The sequence below is a fragment of the Ciconia boyciana genome, chromosome 3 (assembly GCF_034638445.1).
Source record: "Ciconia boyciana chromosome 3, ASM3463844v1, whole genome shotgun sequence".
NCBI lineage: Eukaryota > Metazoa > Chordata > Aves > Ciconiiformes > Ciconiidae > Ciconia > Ciconia boyciana.
The window spans coordinates 16,356,353-16,377,310 of NC_132936.1; the positions used below are offsets into that span (position 1 = coordinate 16,356,353).

Below are 20,958 nucleotides of genomic sequence, written 5' to 3' on the forward strand. Positions count from 1 at the left end.
CCTGCTTCTTTTTCAGCTAACTGCTTTCCATGAATGTAGACACAATTCAAGGTGATAATTTTCTTCCCGTTACAGCAAGACTGAAACATATCCCAAAATATATTAAAAATATATATTTTCCTGAGAGATTGTGCTATATATATCAGAGGTTTACATTTTTGCTGCAATATAAATTACTAATCTCTGAGGGTTTTCCTGTATTCTCCTGACTGACTGATCAAATGAGGAATGGTTGGTAAGTAGTAAAAGGATATGTTAGGTAACCTTTTAAACTCTGTTCCACAAAAGCTTTCTTGGCAAGACACATACACTACATTTCATAAAAGGATCGAGAGGAATGAATATTAAAACGGAAGAAACTGACTTTTCAGCTTTCGTAAAGATGCCACCAGCATGTCTGCAAGAACCAGGAGGAAGATCCACCATAGTGATATAGACTGCATCTGTAAGAAGTGACCATTATACTGTGTATATATATTGTACTGTAATACTGCAAGAGGGTTTTAAAAATCTTTCCACTTTATTTTTTTATGCTTATTAATCAGATACCGTTACTTATTGCAGTTGCAACTATGCACTTGTATAAAGCCATACTGTTGAAGTTTATATCATTCATACATGTCTATCAAAAGCTGCATGTCAGTGTTCAGCAGCTAGTATAAGTTTGAAGTATGTACTAGTTTCGGCTATGTCATCATGGGCAGTCCTGTTTTACCTGTCTAATTGCCTTAATTTAATTTTTTTTCAAGTTTTTTGCCCATTCTCTCTATTTAAGGAAAAAAGAAGGTTTACCAGCTCTTAGGATGCAATTTTGCTTTGTGGCAGAAAAAATAGTGCACTATTTTTACACCTAGTAAGTATATCAACGTCAGCCTATTTTGAATGTATATCGACTGGTTTTAAGGGCGGAGAAGTGTTGGTTACAGAAACAATGTCTGATACCATTGGAATGACTAGACCATTTGCTTGTACATGTAACTGCTCATCCAGCCCTTTTTACAAACCTCAATATTAGTTATTGACTTATATTAACCCTCATTAAGTGCTATGAAACTTCATTTTGCCTTGTTTTTGCATACTATCCTAGATGTGTTTTTTATTTCTGGGAAAAAAAAAAGAATCTGTGACTATTTTTACATTTCACAACACAGTATCTGAGGACTGTCACAAACCTTAAGAAAAGTAAAACATACTGTAGATGTATTTTAAAATTTTAAATCTGGTTCTCTAGCACATAGCTGTAGGCATAGATAAATATTTCAGTAGTGTGTTTTGAGAACTGATAGCTGGGAAGAAAGGGCCTCAGAGGCACTTAATCTGTCTTTTTTTTTTTTTTAAACTTGGAGTTGTACAAAAAATATAATTTATGTGGGCTCATTCATGATGTGTTCATAATTATCCCAGAAAATGCATGTTTTATACAACTACAGTATGCGAAGTTAAACATATTGACAGTAAAAAATGTAGTCTCCTATTTGGTCTCTTTATATATATAAATATATATATATTTAAAATATATATATATAAAAAATATTGTGTGGGAGTGCAGTAATTTAAAATATGATCTAACACTTCAATGAAGGAGGACATTTCACTTTAAAATTTTGTTTGTTTGTTTTTGTTTTTTAAAGAGTGTCGAAATGTTTGGAAGGATAGGACCATGATTTATTTAACACTATCATGAAAGGTGGACTTGGAAACACTGAAATACTGAAAATGAATAAATATATTTACATTTTGTAACCTCTACTACAGTTCAGCTTAACAGAGCCAGAATGTATTCAGTCTTCTATTTATGCACTCGCAAAGTAAAACGTTGTTTGTGAGTTCTTAAATTCAAAACTAAAACTTTCCTGTCATTTCTGTTAGGTATTATAACCCAGCGCACAGCTACAGTGTTTTTTCCCTGCTTGTTTTGATTTGCAGAAGTACGGTATATTTTTAGGTAATGCAGATTTGCATAGAGTACAACATTAAAAATGTATACAGTAAAACTGTTTCCATTCACTGAATGCATAAATATTTTATATATATATATAAAAATGTTACATTGTGGGAAGTTCTATCCTTTTCTGAGTTGGAGAATATTATATATATATTTTTAAATAAACTATTTGAGTAAGGTAAAATAGTTCCTGAACTTGAGAAGCTGGTAATTAATTGAAATATTTAACTATATAGGCAACTACTGCGGCAGATATGGGAAAGGCAAGGGTTGCTGAAAAGGAAGCCAAGCAAAGGCTGTGTGTGGAGGGAGCGCAGACTCCAAGGGAGCTGTTTTGGCAGGCCATCCAGTGCTGGGGCTGGATCTGTTGCACTTTCTCTCCTTGGCTTGCCCTCATTTACTGTGAATCCCTGGGGCACTGTTAAGCCTGACATTTTAGGAAATTTACTGTATTATAGTATTTACTAGCCACAGTTTATACATTCTGTACTTGTACAAACAGTTATATAGCTATACATACAGCAGGCTGTATTGAGAAGCTATCGTCGAACGATATGGACTGATAGGGAGCACTGGAGGTCTTCTGGTCTGACCTCTACCTCAAAGCAGGGCCAACTTAGCATAGGTTCCTCGTGGCCTTTGAGTTTTCCATCCTCTAGGGATGGAAGTATCATAGCACTCCTCAGTTTTCCTTCATGCAGTTTGTTCCAAAACAAAGGAACAAACAGCGTGGGCTCTCTTGAGCTGTAATGTGGAGATCATTTGGCCAGTGGTATGATGTGCACGAACCTGGTTTTGCACCCAGGACACAAAAGGCAAAGCTGCTCTTCTGTTCTTCTCACTTGTCCTTCTGCTCAAGACAGAGCTTCCATCTGCTGATCTATGGAATGCAAAGAACTCTTAAACGTTTTTTTTCCCTGGAGATTGTGTTGTTTCCTTATTGTCCAGTGGTAACCTTTTAAAATTTTTGAGAAGAGCATATTCCTGAACTAAGGAATATTTGTCCTAAAGTCACTGACGTTTAAACACTTTATTTTTGTAACAGGGCTGTCCCAGCAAACAGGACATTTTTATGGCCTGGATGACTTTATCAATAGAAATTCTCTCATTGCAAGTCCTTTCGTTTCACAAGAGTAAACAAATAGCATAGCCAAGCTGCAAATTAACCTTCTGGAAAAATCAGGGGTCAAACTTGGAGTCAGAAGCTCAAGACACTTGTAGGGAAATTGCTCTTTTGTTCCCATCCAAGAGCTCACCACCACGGAAGCTGGACAGGAAGACCCCATCGGAGTTAACGTGTCAGTTGTCACAAAGACCTTTCTGCAAGGAGATTTCCACTTCTGTCCTAGTTGCGCACTGCAATTTCCTACTTCTAGTGGTTCCTGCCAAAGCTCAACCCCTCACAGTGGTGCCAGCGATCCAGCACCGAGTCTGCATACTGAAGGAAACATTGTGGTTCTTGTGCTTCTTAGCATGGTTGATGCTGTAACCAAAATGTGACATGGACCGTAGTACTATGTAGGACTTGGAAACGTGCAAGAGGCTCAAGTATCTTGGCAGTCAGTGACAGTGGCCAAATTTAAAACATCACTGAAGTTTCACTGCAAGTGTCTAAATCTCTTACTACCTCTGTTGAAGCCACTGAACCTCCTCCGTGTTGGACAGGCATTCAGTGGCTCTGTGAAGTCACCAAGGCCAGGAAAGCTGCCACTAGAAATTACATGCTTTTTCTCTTTAGTTTCCCAGGCAGTGTCAGATGATCTTTAGACATTTGAGCATTTGTGTTTATAATCTTACAATGTATTATTTTCCCATCTAGCTTTGAGAGAGTCATTCTTGGAAGAGGATTTATATATCTTGGTCTTGAAGTGCCTTCACCCATCCTGTGCTTGTGAGGCCATATTTGGGATGCTGCTGTGAAAAGGGGGAACTTGTATTAAAACAGACTTCTTACCTGCATAGCTCTTACAAACCCTTACTACCTCTTTATTTTGTTTCTAAGGCAGAACATAACAGTCCATGGTCCAGTTCAGGGAATTGGAGTATTTCAGTCTTCTCCGCCTTCCTGGTTAGTTTTCCTTGGCATTCATGTTAAAATAGTGATTCGTTTGTTTTTTCATAGAATCATAGAATATCTTGAGTTGGAAAGGACCCATAAGGATTACTGAGTCCAACTCCCTGCTCCTCGCTGGACTACCTATAACTAAACTGTATGACTAAGAGCATCGTCCAGACACTCCTTGAACTCTGACAGGCTTGGTGCCTTTTCAGTGCATTACAGTTGATCTTCAGAATATTGTATGGACTATCATCTCTGCACATACTACCCTTCAAATTGAAAACGTTATTTGTTACTTTTTAAGACGATCCTATAAACCACTCGGGATTATCAGCATCCCATGGATCACGTTTTGCCCGCTGCTTTGAAGTATCCCTCATGAGAGTGGGAAGGAGTTTTCTTTTGGATCTTTTGGTTCTCTGTAAAAGGTGTTGAAGGAGCGGTTCGAAACTAATTCATGTTCTTTGTTGAAGCTTGCTATAGAGTGGACAGTGATGTACTCAGACATGCTCATCTGAGAAATAAGACAAGTCTACTGAGATGTATGTGGCAGAAAAGAACACGAAGTCTCAACACATCGAATCTAGTTCTCCCCAGAAACTACTGTAATGAATGGAAAAGCTCACCATAAAATCATTGCTCCAAGAAGTGGGGACTCAGAGGAACTGTAATTTATTAGCACAGGGATGCTAATTACCAGGCCTTGTTACGAAGATTGGGGTTTTGAATCTTTGCCCCTTTGTAGGCAGGAAGCATTGTTTTATAAGGGTAAGAAAGTCAAGTTTCTACCTGATACTTGCTATTGCAAGTGTGAAGCTAGATTTGACCACTGCTGCATTTGCTCCAGTAATCTTACAGAAGGTCCAGGATTAAAGTGATCTTTAAAAATGAAAGTCACAGTGAAAGGTAGCAAGATTACAAAGTTATAAGTGTATGCAGTCCTGCATACCTTAAAGAAATCTGGAAAGACGCATCTTCGTTCTGAAAGGAAAGGGCAGAGAGCGCAGCAATTGCACGTCCCTGCAGCCCTCTTTAGGTTGCTTGGAGGAGCTACATAGAAATGCTTTCACAGCCAAGGCAACTGCGTGTGATGCTTCAGTTGTATCACCCCATTTTGAGGTCTAGGCCTTCAACATTTGTTCAGAGATGTGAACCAACTTGTATGTATAGTCTTATATTGTCATGTCCCAGTGTGCCTCTTAGGTCATCCATTTCCTGTCATTTGTCATCACCCTTGCTAGCTCTTCAGGATTTTTTTGGCCCGGAATACTGTTGCACCACTTGGTAAGCATGGCCACCCAACAAGAGGTACATCAGGCGTGTGGGATCACTGCCAATCCTTTTTTCCTTTGGCTTGCCGACTGCTTAGACACTAAGCACTGAATTGCCATGTTAGCGATGTATCGGAGTTATCCGAGATGCCTAATACCTTAACTGTTTTAAGGTTGAAGGAGCCAGGAACCCCAGCGTCTGAACCCTTTTTCACATTTGCTGTCCCTAGCATCGTCTCTTACCTCAGCTGTGTTCCATTTTTCAGATAGGCTCTGTAAGCTGATCTTGTAGCTAGGTGCACGTCAGGCTGCAGCTTCAGGACTTGCATCTACTTGCTGGATCCCATGGCCTCATGCGCCTGCATGATGTTGTCCAGCATATCACAACCTTGGTGTACTGGGGGCCAACTGAGATTCAGTAGGATCTGTGTAGCCACTTGCCTGCTCTGGAGCGATGGAAGGGTTTGACAAATACAGTAAGGGAGCTCCCCTATATGGTTCCTATACCGTTCAGAGCTACAGCAATGGGATTTTTATTATGGGGAAGGTGGGCATATGTACAAGCTTAAAACAAACATCAACACTGAGAGAGGAAAATATCCTTGACCTCATCTGAGACCATGAGGACTGTAAGTCATGCTGATGGTGCATTTCAGGGAAAACAGTTTAAAATCTCTCAAGATTAAGTCACTGTCTTGGAAGTCAGCTCAGTGGAATCTGTATGTAGTCAATTGCTCAAAGGTGGAAGAATTTATTTACAGTAATTGGGTAACTTAAAATACGCTTTACCCAAGTTCATTTTGTGCTTCATTAGAGTCCTGATTTACATGACAAGGGGGGACCCTGAGGCATAGGAAGCATGTTCTTCCATTTACACTTTTCATATAGTGTGAGACAGGTCAGCACCTTGGTACTGCTGGCCAAAGCCTCCAAAATCAAAAGCAGAAATCATGGACATCCCAGAGCAGGCATATACACAGATGTCTTGTAATTACAATAAGGTGGTAAGTAGAATTTATTTTCATAATGAAGCCCTGTTACTATTCAATTTGAATTGTAGTCATTATTAGCTGACTTTTCTTGTCACATTTTAGGCTGGTGCAGGTTCTGTCCTTTAAATTAGTTTCCAGAATGTTGACATATAAAACAAGATGTCTGCCCTCTTAAAGCTCCCTTCCTGTCAGTCAGTAATACTGCATAATATACAGAAGTACTTGTTTAGGCTACTGACAATCTAAGACAGTTATAATCAGCTGAAATAACAGGGCATGAACAATATTATAACAAATACTGAAATTGTCCTTAAAGTATCCCCAATTAAATTTCATCAAGAGTATAATGAAGTGTAAAAAACCTCTTACTTCACCCCCAGTCCAAGGATTGGATTTTTTCCAAGACAGAGATGGTACTCACCCCAAACCACTTCCAAGGTGGAATGGAATAGCTGACATCTTTAACTTGGAGATGTCTCTATGTCTATCTTGCCATCAGGCAGGAAACACCTGAGGTCCATCAGGACTCGGGTCTGTCAGACTGCCAAGGTCTTGCAATTGGATCCAGCACAAGCGATGAGCTGGCAGGTTCTTACGGTAATGTTTATTGTGGCTCCCAGACACCTATTTGACATCAAGATCCATCATCTCTGAGAACTCTTAAGTATCTTGGAGAACTCTAGCTCAAAATCAAGCAAATTAAATTCAGTACAAACCAAGAATTTAGTAACATCCTATTTTAAGGGGGTTTTTTTTCAGCTTCCCCACCTCCAAACTGGGCCTCCTTAGACCATTTTTAGTGATGAAGGCAACATTTCATGTTCTGCTTCATACATAAATATGAATCTCAAGTATTGAAGAATCTGGAAGGGAATGGAACAAACCAGCCTGAAGAGAATTAGCAGGGAAATAATTGTTATTCACCATCATAGAAAATAACATGGCTGGGAAACTACCTCATCTGAGTTGATCTCCACATCTGTGTAGCTTTGCATTTTTAATAGTTCTTCCTGTGGGCTCTGAGGTGTTATTTCCTTCTTTTTTTTTTTTTTTATTTTTCCCCTCCCTAGTTACATATGTCCTCAAATGGATGATGATTGTTTGGTGGCGGAAGAGTAATTTTACCTCATTTAGAGGACTGAATGGCAGCTTTCTACAAGTTGTAAGCTGTTCGGGACCTTTTAGCTAATTGTGAATGACTTTCTCCAAAGAGTCAAACTGCTCTAAAATCCGGCTTCTGAGCTCCAGCGGTTGAGGTGTATGTCTGCTACCCCACTTCTTTCTCTCTGTTTTAATAGACTAGATGAGCAGAACCAGGTTAGGGAGCCGCTACATGCACAGCGTAAGCCAGTGGAAGAGGCTCAGGGGGCAGACAGGGACAGCGAGTTCTGAGCAGTCCAAGCAATAGCACCTTCTGCTGGATCAGAGTAATGCCAAGAAACACATCTACTCTGCACAAACCGCTCAGCGTTCTGGAGGCCCGTAGGGCGGAGGACGTGATGGTTTTGCATTTGTACGACGCTCCCGATCACTGCAGACAGTTCAGAAATAGGCTTTTGGGAAAAGTAAACTATACACATCTTCCACTGTCTGCTCCTCACTTTCAAACCTGCAACCTGTTATCTCTGGAATCATGTCCTCATTCTTTTTTTTTGGATAGTAAATAATGATAAATATTTTCTCTTCCATGCTGTTAAACTGAGCTTTGTGGCTAAGTGTAGGTTGTAGCTTATCTGTTACCAAATACATAGTCATAGCTCATCATATCCACAGCTGGAGAGATTTGGGGTTATAATGAAACTTCAGTGGGCTGTACTAGAATTCAGATCTTGTCTTTTCACAGGCAAGAAAACTCGTACTTTTTGAAAGCCCTGGAAGCACCCACACTTTATCAGCCAGGACTGGAAAGGCTATTTCACCCTGTGAGCTTGCTGTGAACTGGTGCAATTAGACACCAAGTGTGTAATTCAGCACTTCCACAGGATCTGTGAATGGAGATGTATTATTTCCAGCCCTGTGGATAAAAGTTGCTTCCTGGCTTACACACACCGCAATAAGTCCAAGATGCTTTCCCTGCCTGTCTTGGGGCCGCTGCTGCGTTACGCAGCAAACCACTTGCTCCTGTCCGCCCTGATACTGTTGAATGACAAGTTTAACAAGATTTATCCTCCCCACGTATCTTGTCTAAAGCTATTGCCTTTAATCTAGCTACTGAGAAGATTATGGTTTACGTACTGGAAAACCACAGGGTCTATGCTTTCATGGGGCTTGCCCAGGACTTGGCTATAATTCTACCTTACAGAAGTTAAATAAATTATTCTCGGGGGGGAGGAGGGGGGAGGAAGTGTGTAAAACTATTTACTGCTACCTTCTGATTTGTTCCATATCTCTTGCAGCTTGAATGAGAACTCATGGTCCAGCTTTCCAAGTCCACAAAATTAATTTACCTTAAGCTTGTGAATTATCCAGCTTTGTTTCTTTTCCTCAGTCTCTTTTTTTCCGCAAGTTCCTAAGATGATTTATTCTAAGTATGTCAAGTGTCCTGTAAAGAACTTTTCTTAAATGTATTTTCAGCATTTTATGACAAAAAAACCACAACTTGAAGTGCTGATGCTCAAACCGAAAATGGAGTGTCTTCATTTTGCTACAGCATCACTCAGGAGTATGAAAGATGTCAATAACAGACAGGGTTTGGACTCTATACAAAATCTTTCTCTATCAAGAAGAGGCTTTAATTAAAAACAGATGATAAGTGTGTTTTTTTCATTTAAGATGCTGGAGCTCTTTAGCGTTTTACAGATTAATATACAGCCTGATGCTTCAAATATTAAGGTGACAGCTGCCCATTAATGACATGTAATGAATATTTCATTTTCTCTCCATATATGGAAACAATAAAAAATTAAATGAAAATTAACTGTAAGAATGATATTAATCAGTCACAAAGAATAGCATTTATTAATATGACCTGGAAAATGTATCACATGCCACCTGCCACCATCTAGACCACTTCAGATATTTTATACAGCTTTAGTAAAATCAGTAACAGGATGTTTACAGTTACTCTCTCAACCAACATAGCAACATTTATACATTTTATTGGAGCAGTAAAAAATCCTCATCTTTGAACTTGCTCTCAGTAGTGTGAGATGCATGCAATCATATGTCCACAGACATACCTCTTCCCCCCACCTTCCCACTCTTAAATCAGAGTTTACAAAGCAGCTATATTTTCTGATGGTGAAGGTCTGGGTCTGACTGCTGAGTGTATACTGGCCGAAACATCTGCTTTTGCAGATCCCGCTCTTCCAAAGAGTTCAATGATTTAGCATGTTGCAAGGAAAACTTGCCTCAAATGTAGTCAGTGCAGTCTTCCCATAGCTTTCAAGGGTGTCAGGATCAAGGGTGCCTTGGTTTTAACATGCCAATCACCAGTGATACTATAAGAACTCTTTTGAAAAGGTGTATCTTCTCATTTCCAAGAATGTAATGAGAAATGAAGGCAAGCTATATGATATGATTACTTCTGTAACTTTTGGTTGGAAAGGCATTACTTCCAGAAGTAAAATCCCTCATTAATAGTTCTCAAGAATATCCTTTTCCCTTTTTAAATATACCGACTACAAATTGATTTGAATCCCCAAAGTAAAAATTGAAGTCTTTAGGTTCTTCAGCATGCTTAGCACAGACAGGCTAAAAACTAACAAAGCACAGAGCAGTATCATCAAAAACTGGTGACCGCTGGAGATGAGTCTGCTTTGATGCAACAAGGTGCACATGTGAACGGGTCACTGTCACTATGGATTGCATTTGGGGACCCTGGGTATCCGTTCAGGAACTTCTGCTTGAGCGCAATTTTTAACTCTGTTAGTCAAAGTTTCATTAATTTCTATACGTTCTAGTCTCTGCTGTTCTCAAAACAGTATGTTCAGTGAATGAGAGCTCAGGTTGAAAAAGAGGAATTCATAGTTGAGTTTTTGCTCTTATCCTAATAAAAACTGGATATATTGAAGAAAGTGACCATGGGTATCCGCTGTAAAAATTGTACTATTTAAGTGTTGCATGTAAGCGCTACGATCCCAACTGGATTTGTGACTTAGTAAAACGCATTTAGAATCTTATTTTGAATTGGGCCTTGACTCAGATTTTCTTCATCCTAAAATACAGTTAGTTAATGTTGAACTAATTGAGTTGCTTGCAAGAAGAAGACAAACATCTGTTGTTGGTTTTCAAACTCGCAGCAGATGCAGAAAGATGAGTTGCTATGTCGGTGCAAAATTGCTCGTGTATAATTGAAAAAAATTGCTTATATGTAACCAGAAAGTACTGAAGTGATACGAGAATATAGAAACATCTAAATACAAAATACCTTGTTCATTTAGTAAAAAAATCCAGAGAAAATGTGATATCAGTGCAACTTGTCTTAAATGACCAATAAAAATATGCTGCTTAAATTAAGTATCTTATCAGAATCATTTCTAAGAGGAAATAAACATGACTGTACTAAGTATGCTTAGGGATAAATAGTAGGCTTAAGAGAGAGAGCGAGCACTTCCTCAACCTTTGTTCTGTTGTTTAAGTTTATTTTTTGATGGTAACTATGTTGTGTGCTGATGGGTGTCTTCTAATCAGTCTTTTTAGTTTTCCTGTAGTGCAGGATTGTGGCTGTGACCCAAATATTGAGAATGAGCATGGTTATGAAACGGATGAGAACTGAAAGGGAAGAAACAATCTTGTAAGCATAAATCCTAAAAAATCAACTGCTGTCATTTCAGGAGACACATTGTTATGTAAACTTCCCTGGTGTACAAACAGGCTGATTCCCATTCTGCAACTCTTTTCAGTCAATTAGTTTAAATTACCATGTTCAGGAACCCAGAAATTCTCAAAGTAAATATAGCCGAGAAGAGCATTTAGCACTTGTGAGTGATATCTGAAAATAGTACGCTACAGTACCTCTAATTCCTTTGTGACAAAACCAGGAGAATAGTGTAAGTTTGAGTACCCTCATATAAATTTATATTTACACCTAAAATTAAACTCGGAGCTGCAGCTCACATGTGTTGTTTATGATAAAGGGATTATCCTCCACTGGCATCTGTTAAGTTTAGACTTCAGGGAGACAGGAAATACTTTTATCTGTTAGATTTTAATGAGAGGAAATCTGACAACTGAGAAAAAAACAGTTTCTCAGTGTCTTGATTAACTTTCAGAATTTTTTTAAACCAAAATAAGCATAATATCTCTACCTGTGAGACCACAATTTGAAGTATAGGTATATCTAATATCCATTTGGTCAATGGAATATTCACAGAAATGTACAAAAAACTTTGTTTCAGAAATACACGGCATTTGACAGTGTCCTGGTTTCAGCTGAGATAGAGATAATTTTCTTTATAGTGGCTGGTATGGGGCTGTGTTTTGGATTTGTGCTGAAAACAGTGTTGATAATACAGAGATGTTTTAGTTGTTGCTGCACTAGTCAAGGACTTTTCAGCTTCCCGTGCTCTGCCAGGTGCAGAAGAAGCTGGGAGGGGACACAGCCAGGACAGTTGATCCAAACTGACCCAAGGGCTATTCCATACCACATGACGTCATGCTCAGTATATAAAGCTGGGGAAGAAGAAGGAAGGGGGGACATTTGGAGTGATGGCATTTGTCTTCCCAAGTAACCACTATGCGTGATGGAGCCCTGCTTTCCTGGAGATGGCTGAACACCTGCCTGCCCGTGGGAAGTAGTGAATGAATTCCTTGCTTTGCTTTGCTTGCGTGCGCGGCTTTTGCTTTACCTATTAAACTGTCTTTATCTCAACCCTTGAGTTTTCTTACTTTTGCTCTTCCGATTCTCTCCCCCATCCCACCTGGGGGTGTGAGCAAGCGGCTGCGTGGTGCTTAGTTGCTGGCTGGGGCTAAACCACGACAGACAGCTTCGTATGTGTGCATGAAACCAATATGAACATGCCAAAGTGTTCAGTCTTAGAAGTTGACTGGGAACATTTTCCATTAGAGCAGCACAGTATCAATGTTTGCTGCCATCTCTTCCATGTTCCAATGTGTATTGTGGTGTATTTTAAAAAGCAGCTTTAAGCAGAGCCAGCTTTACCTTCAAGAGACAGCTTTTTACTTTCGTGGTGTTTTCCTCCCTTCCTTCCTCCCCTCAGTATACCTCTCTCACTTCTAATCAGTGTAAGTGTGTAGCTGTGGGTGAACTGGACTCGATAACTGACCTGGACTAAATTTCTGCGTGTGCATTATGCCAGTTTTTTGGTGATCCAGTTAACTGCATGGCCCCAAAACTCTTAACTCTGGCAAAGAGACAGCAGCAAGGACTAGGGGGAAAATGAGTGCCTGAAAAGGGGACTTCCTTTTCCAGTCAAAGAGCCACTTGAACTGCTTGCAAAACCAGAGCCTTACTGTGCTGCAGAGGACTGCTTAAAAAAAAAAAAATCCATCCAAATGATGTTTCTGATGAAATACCAGTTTTGAACTAGAACAAAGATCTGCCAAATAAAGTACAAGGTCATTTTGTTACTGTTCTTACATCCACCGAGTCTTGATTTCGAACCATTTATTGAGAAATACGCTGCACTCCTTAGATCTTTCAGTTTTGTCAGGATGGTAAGAAGCTATTAATTTGCTTTATCATGAAATCAGATGCAAATTATGTATTTTAAGACAGGTTTTTGTGAGTTTCTTACCAGCCTACCATTTCATTTTCAGCCTGCCATAAACTTTCTGAATGTTGTGCCTAAAACTATTCATATACTAAGCTGAACTTTAGTTTTCTAGAAGAATTTTTTAATGCACAAACCCCACAATAAGAAAAGGAAACACTTATTATTTGAAAAGCTATCACTCAATTATTACAGATTTATTAAGTTGTATTTTACTAAATTTATTTATGTATTTAAATATTAAAGATTTTTAATGCTTTATTCTGCTATTTTCATAATTAAGTTAATTTTGTAGTGCTTTTGCCTTTTGAAAAAAAAAATTGCTTGTGGACCACTTGTCACCATGTGATAAGCATAAGCAGGGTTTTTTGTTTTCTCCAGTATTTGACTGATTTGTAATCCTGTGCAACTTTTTTGGCAGTAACTCCTTCCCTCACCATGCTAAACCACCAGGTTCATGGTTTGTTCTGCTGAGACCAGATAACTGCTTTTACAAAACAGTTAAAAACGACCATGGCAGCTGTTATTTTGGAAAGGCGGGCAATTCCGTACTTTACTCACCTGCGAGATCATTCGTAGTCATTACAGTTGTAACTATTCTTGCTGTAAATTGAATGAATTCTGATAAGTGGACTAGATATGACACGTTTATTATACCTTCAAAAAATGACAAAGTATCTATTTTTCAGTAGAGGATAATCTTGCATGAAAATATACATTGTATAGACAGTCCCACTTCTAGTGTATCCACGCTTCACTATTTTAGCTTCAGAGATCACGCTCTCAAAGCTGAGTGACACTGCATTAAGGGTCTTTTTTAATGAGAATACCATGGATATAATTATAGTTTTTATATCTATATCCATCTATCTCACTAGATTGGATGCGGTCAGAGTTTACTGCTTCTCCTTCTGTTCAGTCCCCTGCTTCAGTCATTGATACTGAGCTACACCCACATCGAGTTAGCATGACTTAACCATTGTAAATGTTCACATGCATGCTTTTAGGCTTCTGCAAATACGAGGAATTCAGCTTTCCTTCCCACAACAAATCTAAACATTAATTATTTCACATTTGCAGCAGACTAAAACCATTTACAGAGTTTATTGCCATTGTTCAGCGAACATACCACAACTTGAATTATTGACTTAAAAACATTTGTTTCACAGGGAAATAGATCCAGCATCACTATGTTTTATCCTAAGAATATTTTAAATAAGTTTTGTGAATATGACAAAGGCACTTCTGACAAATAGCTGTAGAAGAACTGTTCATGCAGACCACTAGGTAATTAACACATGAACTGCACAAATCACTGTTCTTGGTACATTCTTAAATTCTCCTCTGTTGAGAAGTATATTTACATGTAGTCATAGAGTTAAAGGTACTTAGCATTAAGTGTGTATTTATTTGTAGATGACTTTTCAGAATTAGCGTTGTCTGACTACAAAATTTAGCACTTTTTCATGCTGGATTTTATTAAATCCTAGAACACTGAAATCTTTTCTTCATAAAGACACGCTTTCAGTTATTTCAACTGTATCACGTTCCTTTGCTTGTTTTCCAAGTCAAAGTGTCAGTGTGACTCAGCTGGTGTCAGTGATAAAACTTGATTTCAAGAGACTGTGTGGTATCGGAGTCTCAGAAGTCGGCACCAAGGGAAACGACATTAGGCAAGATTTTTACCTACTGTGGTTGAGTAAAGATCTATTGAAAGAGGCATTAGGAGGAGATACGGCTTTAACAAATGAAACCTCAGTGCTTCACACCAAGTTGCCCATAGCTTACTTGCGCAGGTATATGCAGACATACTCCAGGTCAAGGCGCTCACTTGTCCAGAATCTTTTGTCTGCCAGAGACACCGCAGCTGAGCCAGCTTACTGGCCGCACTGATGAGCGTGCACAAATTCTGAAAAGCAGGTAGAAGAAGAGAAAGAACCTCTGCCATTGTATTATCTGAGCATTTAGCTTATGGCTCCTAGCATGTACCTTACTAAAAGCCAGGACTAGCTTTTTCATTTAGAGTAAAAAAAATACATACTTTTTCAGTATTTTGCAACCCAAGCATTTCAGCTTCTTACTAAGGAACTGTGAAGCAAAAAATTAAAGTTGCCAGAAGCAAGGGACCGATTTCTGAGGTACTGCCCAGGGAGAAGCTCAAAGAGCGCAACAGTTGCTACTGCTGTTGGCAAATGCTTGATAGAGGCTAATACAATAAGAAGCAAAGAAATAAAAAAGCCTCTCAACCTGCTACATAAAACTGTTTATGAAAGTTAGCTAAAATGAGACTGATATAGTCTAAATAGCAAGGTTGATTCAGACCATCTGTGACCATTATGTCTGGCAAACAAAACCATAAAAGAATGAGAAAACTGACAAGAATGTGTGGAAAATGAGTCCAATTGGTGGGAAAAAATAATGAAGTGAACAGACTGTTCACCCTGTCATCCTTTTAAGGGGGATTTTGCAAAGGCAGCGGGTAGAGGAGACCTCCACATGGGTCTCTGTGGCATGCCTGGATTTCCCTTGCAAGTAAGGGCTGGTGTTCGGCTTAGAAGCTTTTATCCCCATTTGTATCATCTTTTGCATTAGCAACTCCAGTTAATCTCAATTAAATTTTAATGTTATCTTAATTTAACTTAATTGATCTCTTCTGATAAAAAGGGCAAAGACTATCTTTAACCTATGTAGGGCATTATCAGATGATATTTTTCTTGCAAAATTCTAGGACTAAAAGGAAAAAAGATCTTGTGAAGTACTTAACATTCCCTATTTTAAATGCTTTGATTGATGCTCTGTTCTTTTCATCTCATATTAAAGGTCTATTAATGGGGATTATGACCTTAGGACTAAAGAGGCAATCTTTTTTCAACATCTTAAACCTTTGCTAGTTTTAATTAAGGCCCCACAATTAAAAACTTTATCTCAGAACATACTTTTTTTTCCCCCCCATAGAGTCTCTATTGCCAGTGGTGGTTTCCAGCTACTCACAGAAGTGAAACACCTGGATTTGAAAACTGGGGTTGTTCTGAAAGCTAACCCAAACGATTAATTCTTCCAAGGACAAATATAAGGAGAGATTTCACTGATCAAGACGTCCAGAAAAAAAGGCATTTCGTATGTGGACCTAATTTCAAATGATCATGCGGCACTTACCATGGCCAGGTCTATTATCCACTTCCGCAGTGTTAGCATGTACCAGCCCCCCCAAAATCTTACATTAAGTTAAGTTTCGTAGCACTGAAAATTCTAGGATGCCCAAGCTCTTGAAACTGCCTGCGGAATTAGATTTTTTTAAACATCTGGAAATAGTCTTATTGAAACTTTATAACAGACTATACAATCTAGATAAAAATGTATTAAGCACTTGTTGAAACACTAAGTGTTCCTATTTTTCACACGGTCTTTGGTTGAACAGTGCCTGGAGTTTCTCAAGAAACTTGTGCTCCAAAGCACAAGACTTGAGATTTAAGCCCAAGTCCTATTAAAAAAAATAAAAATACACTGCTGTGTTCATCGTAGCAAGTACAATCTACATGGGTAGGAATCAAAGAAAAAAGATTCATCATTTTGACCCTGCATCTCCAATGTAAATTAAGAATTGGTCTTACTCCTTATCAGTTGTGGGCCTTCTAAAGCATAGCTACATATAAAGCTTACTTCTCGTAGAGATTTTACTGTGATCCAAGAAATCCACATGTGAATGTGGAATGCATGTTGAGGAGTGGCTGAAAATGATTTACAATGGTAGCACAAAAACAAATGATGACATAGCTGCTATGCAAAGAACAACCAAACAAGCTACATAAAACAAAATTCCCAGATTTCAAAGGATACGTGACTGCATAGAACAAAGCTCGTTTCATGTTTCCACTGAAGCGCAGGATAAACAAAAGGAGAATGACATCTGAAATAAATAAAAGATCGCTTGTCAGAGAAGGGAGAGAAAGGGCCTAAATGCAATCCTAGGCAGAAGGAAATAGTTCCACCGGCCACCATGTCTATGGAAACTGGTTTCTTACAGGTTTGTCTCTCAAATTTGATTGATGTCCAAAACACTGCAAGCTCCAAAATGAAACTTTTCTCAGAATCTGGAGTGTTTATAAGGTCTCTCTCCCATGTGGAGTCACTGGAAAAAGGATGAGCTTACACTGCAACTCCACTCCGTGTGTATTAATTAGATCATTCTCCTCTACCTGTCACTATTTTCATAAAATGTACAGGAATTCAACTATATTTGAGATGTTCATTCCCTCCTCCCCCCCAACCCCAGCTAGAATTGGTCAATGGATACATGTCATCACAGTGGAGTACTGTATCTGCAAGTCTTAGAGTGCTGAATGAGCCCAGTTTTACTTCCAAAACATGGCTTAAAAAAATTACCTTGTGCAATGATGATGGGATATTCCAGGTATGTCTGCAGAGGGTAACCATAATAAATCTGGTACCTCAGAAACACAAGGAAGCTGAACAGAAAGACACAAAACAGCATGACTGCACGAAGGGTCAGGACAGCCCCTTCACAACTTCTTTTTTACTGTTTTGGTTGTGCCAAAAGGCTCCAGATAGGTGTAGCCCCTGCTGTCACACTGATCAAACAAATATGAAGACAAAGTGCAAGCCTGATGATTCTGTAGTCTATTTTTGTTACCCTCACATAGAGTAAGATGTAGAGAGCTGCCCACACTTCTTGTCAAGGTCTTTGCCTCAGTGTGAAAGGCATGATTTTATTAATTACAACTGATGAGAAAGAAAGAAAGGCTTCCAGACCCTAGAAGCTACCTTCTCTTTGCAATTGCCTTGGCACCTCTGGGATAACTCTGATTTCTTTATTTGTGTCAGAAGTTCAGTCTGTACATTAAGCAAGTTTTACAGGAGTAGAAATCATCTTCCAAGCTGCCTAGACTACAGTGTTAGTAGATTGCCCAGTGTAGCTGTCCTGGTCAGACTCGGAGCCTGTTCTTAAGTGCACCAAACAATGGCAATTCTCCTTCCTGCTATTCCACAATACAGTATCTAAAAGGAATTGAACTTTTATCACGTTTTCTTTACTTTCTTCAACTTTCATGCAAGTCATGAGGTTAGACAGAAACTTCAAGACTGCAGAGAAAACAGAAAGGGCTCTTAGGGCATAGTTTTATGTAAGGAAAAACTGATGGTTTCTAGCGTAGAAAGATGGCATAAGGAACTGCCTACCTTGTAAGAAACTGGCTTTTACAGTTCAGAGTTCAAATATCTGAACTTCCTAGGAGTCTTATTTCTTGTAGGGTCAAATTTTACTCCTTGCCATCAGCACCATGCCTCTGTGTCACTCCTCTGCCAGGTCACTGCATGCTGACTCTGCAGAACCACCCCGGTTTGTACCAGTAGCCCCAAAGCTCTCTGCAACTGGACCCAAGGTCTTTAAAGCCTGCAGGATAAATAGGCTACTAAATAAACAAACAATCCCAATACATGTTTCAAAAAAGCCTCGTTGCAACTCTTCCAACATAGTTTTGCCCAGAGCAGGTGCAGAACCTGCAGCGCTGTGGGTACCGTGGTTATCACACAGGTGCTGAGGAGACATTTATGACTTCTCCATGCTCATCTGAAACATTACTCACAAAGCCTTTTCAATGCACACCAACACACATGAATGATTTAAAAATGCTACCGCTGCTTTTCAGCTGGGGCTGTGGGGTAAGTTATCTCTGCTGGAACTAGAATTTAGTTCATGTACTCTCAGGTGAATTAAGGGTAAACAGTGGCAACGGGGGTTCAGTGCCATGGAGGAACGTGGGCTACGAATGGCCACAGTGGAGACCAAGGGAATTCTGCACAGCTATGTATGGAGGGATGTCTGCACAGCTATGTACGGAGGGATGTCTGCACAGCTATGTATGGAGGGATGTCTGCACAGCTACATACAAAGGGGTGTCTGCACAGCTATGTACGGAAGGATGTCTGCACAGCTATGTATGGAGGGATGTCTGCACAGCTACATACGGAAGGGTGTCTGCACAGCTATGTATGGAGGGATGTCTGCACAGCTATGTATGGAGGGATGTCTGCACAGCTACATACGGAGGGGTGTCTGCACAGCTATGTATGGAGGGATGTCTGCACAGCTATGTACGGAGGGGTGTCTGCACAGCTACATACGGAGGGGTGTCTGCACAGCTATGTATGGAGGGATGTCTGCACAGCTACATACAAAGGGGTGTCTGCACAGCTATGTATGGAGGGATGTCTGCACAGCTATGTATGGAGGGGTGTCTGCACAGCTACATACGGAGGGGTGTCTGCATAGCTATGTATGGAGGGATGTCTGCACAGCTATGTACGGAGGGGTGTCTGCACAGCTATGTACGGAGGGGTGTCTGCACGCCTAAGCCTGCGCAGCGCCAGACCCGGGTCAACAGCTGTGCCCCTAACAGAAGACGAGGCACAGGCGCATTCAGAAACAACATGCTGGGTGTGGGAGGTGATTTTTCGGAATAAAAAAGCCCTTTTTTATCTTGGTGTGGAGAGCTGCAGCCATCCGGCTGGATGTTCTGGCCACCTCCATCCCTCCGCTCGGCAAATACAAGGCTCCTCAGCGTATTTTCTCTCACGGGCTTGTACCCATATTTACATGTACATGTACAGAGTTTCTGTATTTATTTTCCATTCCATACAATACGCTTTAAGCAAGACTCAATAAGTCTAGTCCATCTAAGCTTGTTACAAACTGACAAATCTTTGGAATTTGACAAGGTTTGTAATTTTCTTAATGATGATGTTTTACTTATTTGGGTGAGAGAAGCCTGTCTGACTGGTACAATTACCTGCACAACAGGGCACAGGGACCATGTAATAACCTAAATACATGGCTTAAACCCAACAGTAGGTTTTGTCTCCAGCTACACGGGTGGCTGGGGTTGGTTTAGGGCACTTTAAAAAAGCCCAGTTTCCCTTTAACCAACAGCGTGGAAACGCTTTAAAATATGAAGTTTCTGCTCCAAAGAGTTTGTGAGCCCAGTGAAGAAAGGACGCGGCACTTGCGCATGACAGGCGTAGGAAGAGCCAGGAGCCTGAGCGGAAGCTAACCGCGTTACAGAAAGGACCGGTTTAAAGCCGCCCCTCGCTGCTCCGGCTCTCCCCGCCCGCCGCTGAGGGAAGCCCGGCTGAAGCGCGGCGCTGCCGCCGCACCCCAACGGCTCCTCCCGCCGCGCGCCCCCGAGCTGCGCGCGCAGCCCCCGCGCCACCGGCGGGGGGTCCGCCATGTTGTCCCCGTGTGTGTCCCCCCCCCCGCCGCCGCCTTACCCGGCCAGCTCCAGCAGGATGCTGCCCACGCTGACCCCCCGCGCCGACCTGGCCGCCAGCACCGCCGCCAGCTGCGGCAGCTTGATCACCGCGCACACCGCCCAGGTGCTCCAGTGGGCCAGGTCCAGCAGCGTCGGCGCCATCCCGCTGCGCTGCGCTCCCGCGGCAGCCCGGAACGGGGAACCCGCGATGCGGCGTGGCGGGGTGGGGCGGGGAGCCCGCCCGGCCCGGCCCGGCCCCGCTGGCGCGGGGCAGCCGTCACGGAGCGCTCATGGCGCCCGCACTGCCCGGGGCGTGGGGGCCGCCCGGCCTGTGGGGAGAGGAGAGCCGGGCCCGGCAGCGGGCCTCCGCCGCCCCGCATCAGCCTCGGGCCTCGCCGGGCCTGAGCGCGCTGCCGGCCGGTTTGGCAACCCCGGGGAGGCCGGTGCGTCTTCCTCGGGAGGGGGAGTGCTTCCTGTCAGCCGCCGGCGGGGAAGGGGCCGGTCACCCCCCAGTCCCCGTGCTGGCGTGTTGCCGAACGCCGCGGGGACCGGGGGAGTGGGGCGGGGGGCACCCGGGTGTCCCGGGTTGTCTCCGTGCCGCGGGTTGAGGCCTACCCACAGCTAACGCTTCTCGGTGTCGGGGCCGAGAAACGTTAAGCTTCAGGTTGAGAGCGTTGGTCCTGAAATTACTCTTTGTTACCTTAAACAAAATCCACAAAACACTAATCATCGGATGCTGTGCTGGTGTAAAA

The 20,958-nt window shown here is 41.3% G+C and overlaps 2 protein-coding genes across 8 annotated transcripts in view; one reads left to right on the forward strand and one right to left on the reverse strand.

Annotated features, from left to right (window-relative positions):
• The window catches only part of ROCK2 (Rho associated coiled-coil containing protein kinase 2), a 142,320-nt gene that overhangs the window by 103,351 nt on the left and 18,011 nt on the right, over window positions 1-20,958 (forward strand). Inside the window, exons 32-33 of one of the 5 annotated variants that reach the window (XM_072858601.1) lie at window positions 17-51; window positions 289-417. The exons of 2 other annotated variants lie outside the window; for them this stretch is intronic. In XM_072858601.1, the coding sequence (XP_072714702.1) occupies window positions 17-20 (4 nt within the window). In that variant the 3' untranslated portion in view covers window positions 21-51; window positions 289-417. Of the gene's footprint in view, window positions 1-16; window positions 10,722-20,958 lie in introns of those variants that run through there. 2 more of the 5 variants (XM_072858597.1, XM_072858600.1) reach the window with 2 other exon arrangements.
• Window positions 10,653-20,666, reverse strand: SLC66A3 (solute carrier family 66 member 3). Of its 3 annotated transcripts, XM_072858603.1 has the most exons (7): window positions 20,226-20,623; window positions 17,325-17,407; window positions 16,779-16,848; window positions 16,098-16,155; window positions 14,730-14,850; window positions 13,503-13,544; window positions 10,653-10,980 (listed from the first exon to the last, which is right to left on the reverse strand). In XM_072858603.1, exons 1-7 carry the CDS (start codon window positions 20,366-20,368, stop codon window positions 10,892-10,894), a joined length of 606 nt encoding a protein of 201 aa, XP_072714704.1. In that variant the 5' UTR covers window positions 20,369-20,623; the 3' UTR covers window positions 10,653-10,891. The 3 variants fall into 3 exon arrangements, with proteins under 3 accessions (XP_072714704.1, XP_072714705.1, XP_072714706.1); XM_072858604.1 differs by lacking the exon at window positions 13,503-13,544 and having other exon boundaries at window positions 20,226-20,628; XM_072858605.1 differs by lacking the exons at window positions 10,653-10,980; window positions 13,503-13,544 and adding an exon at window positions 13,737-14,648 and having other exon boundaries at window positions 20,226-20,666.

Excerpts from the sequence above, each read along its gene's own strand:
- SLC66A3 (XM_072858603.1), bottom strand. The coding sequence starts at position 20,368 with ATGGCGCCGACGCTGCTGGACCTGGCCCACTGGAGCACCTGGGCGGTG. Across the intron at positions 17,408-20,225 it reads ATCCTGCTGGAGCTGGCCGG|CTTCCTTGTGTTTCTGAGGT; the intron begins GTAAGGCGGCGG and ends CTTTCTGTTCAG. Across the intron at positions 13,545-14,729 it reads GTCTGCATATACCTGCGCAA|CAAGAATAGTTACAACTGTA; the intron begins GTAAGCTATGGG and ends TTCAATTTACAG.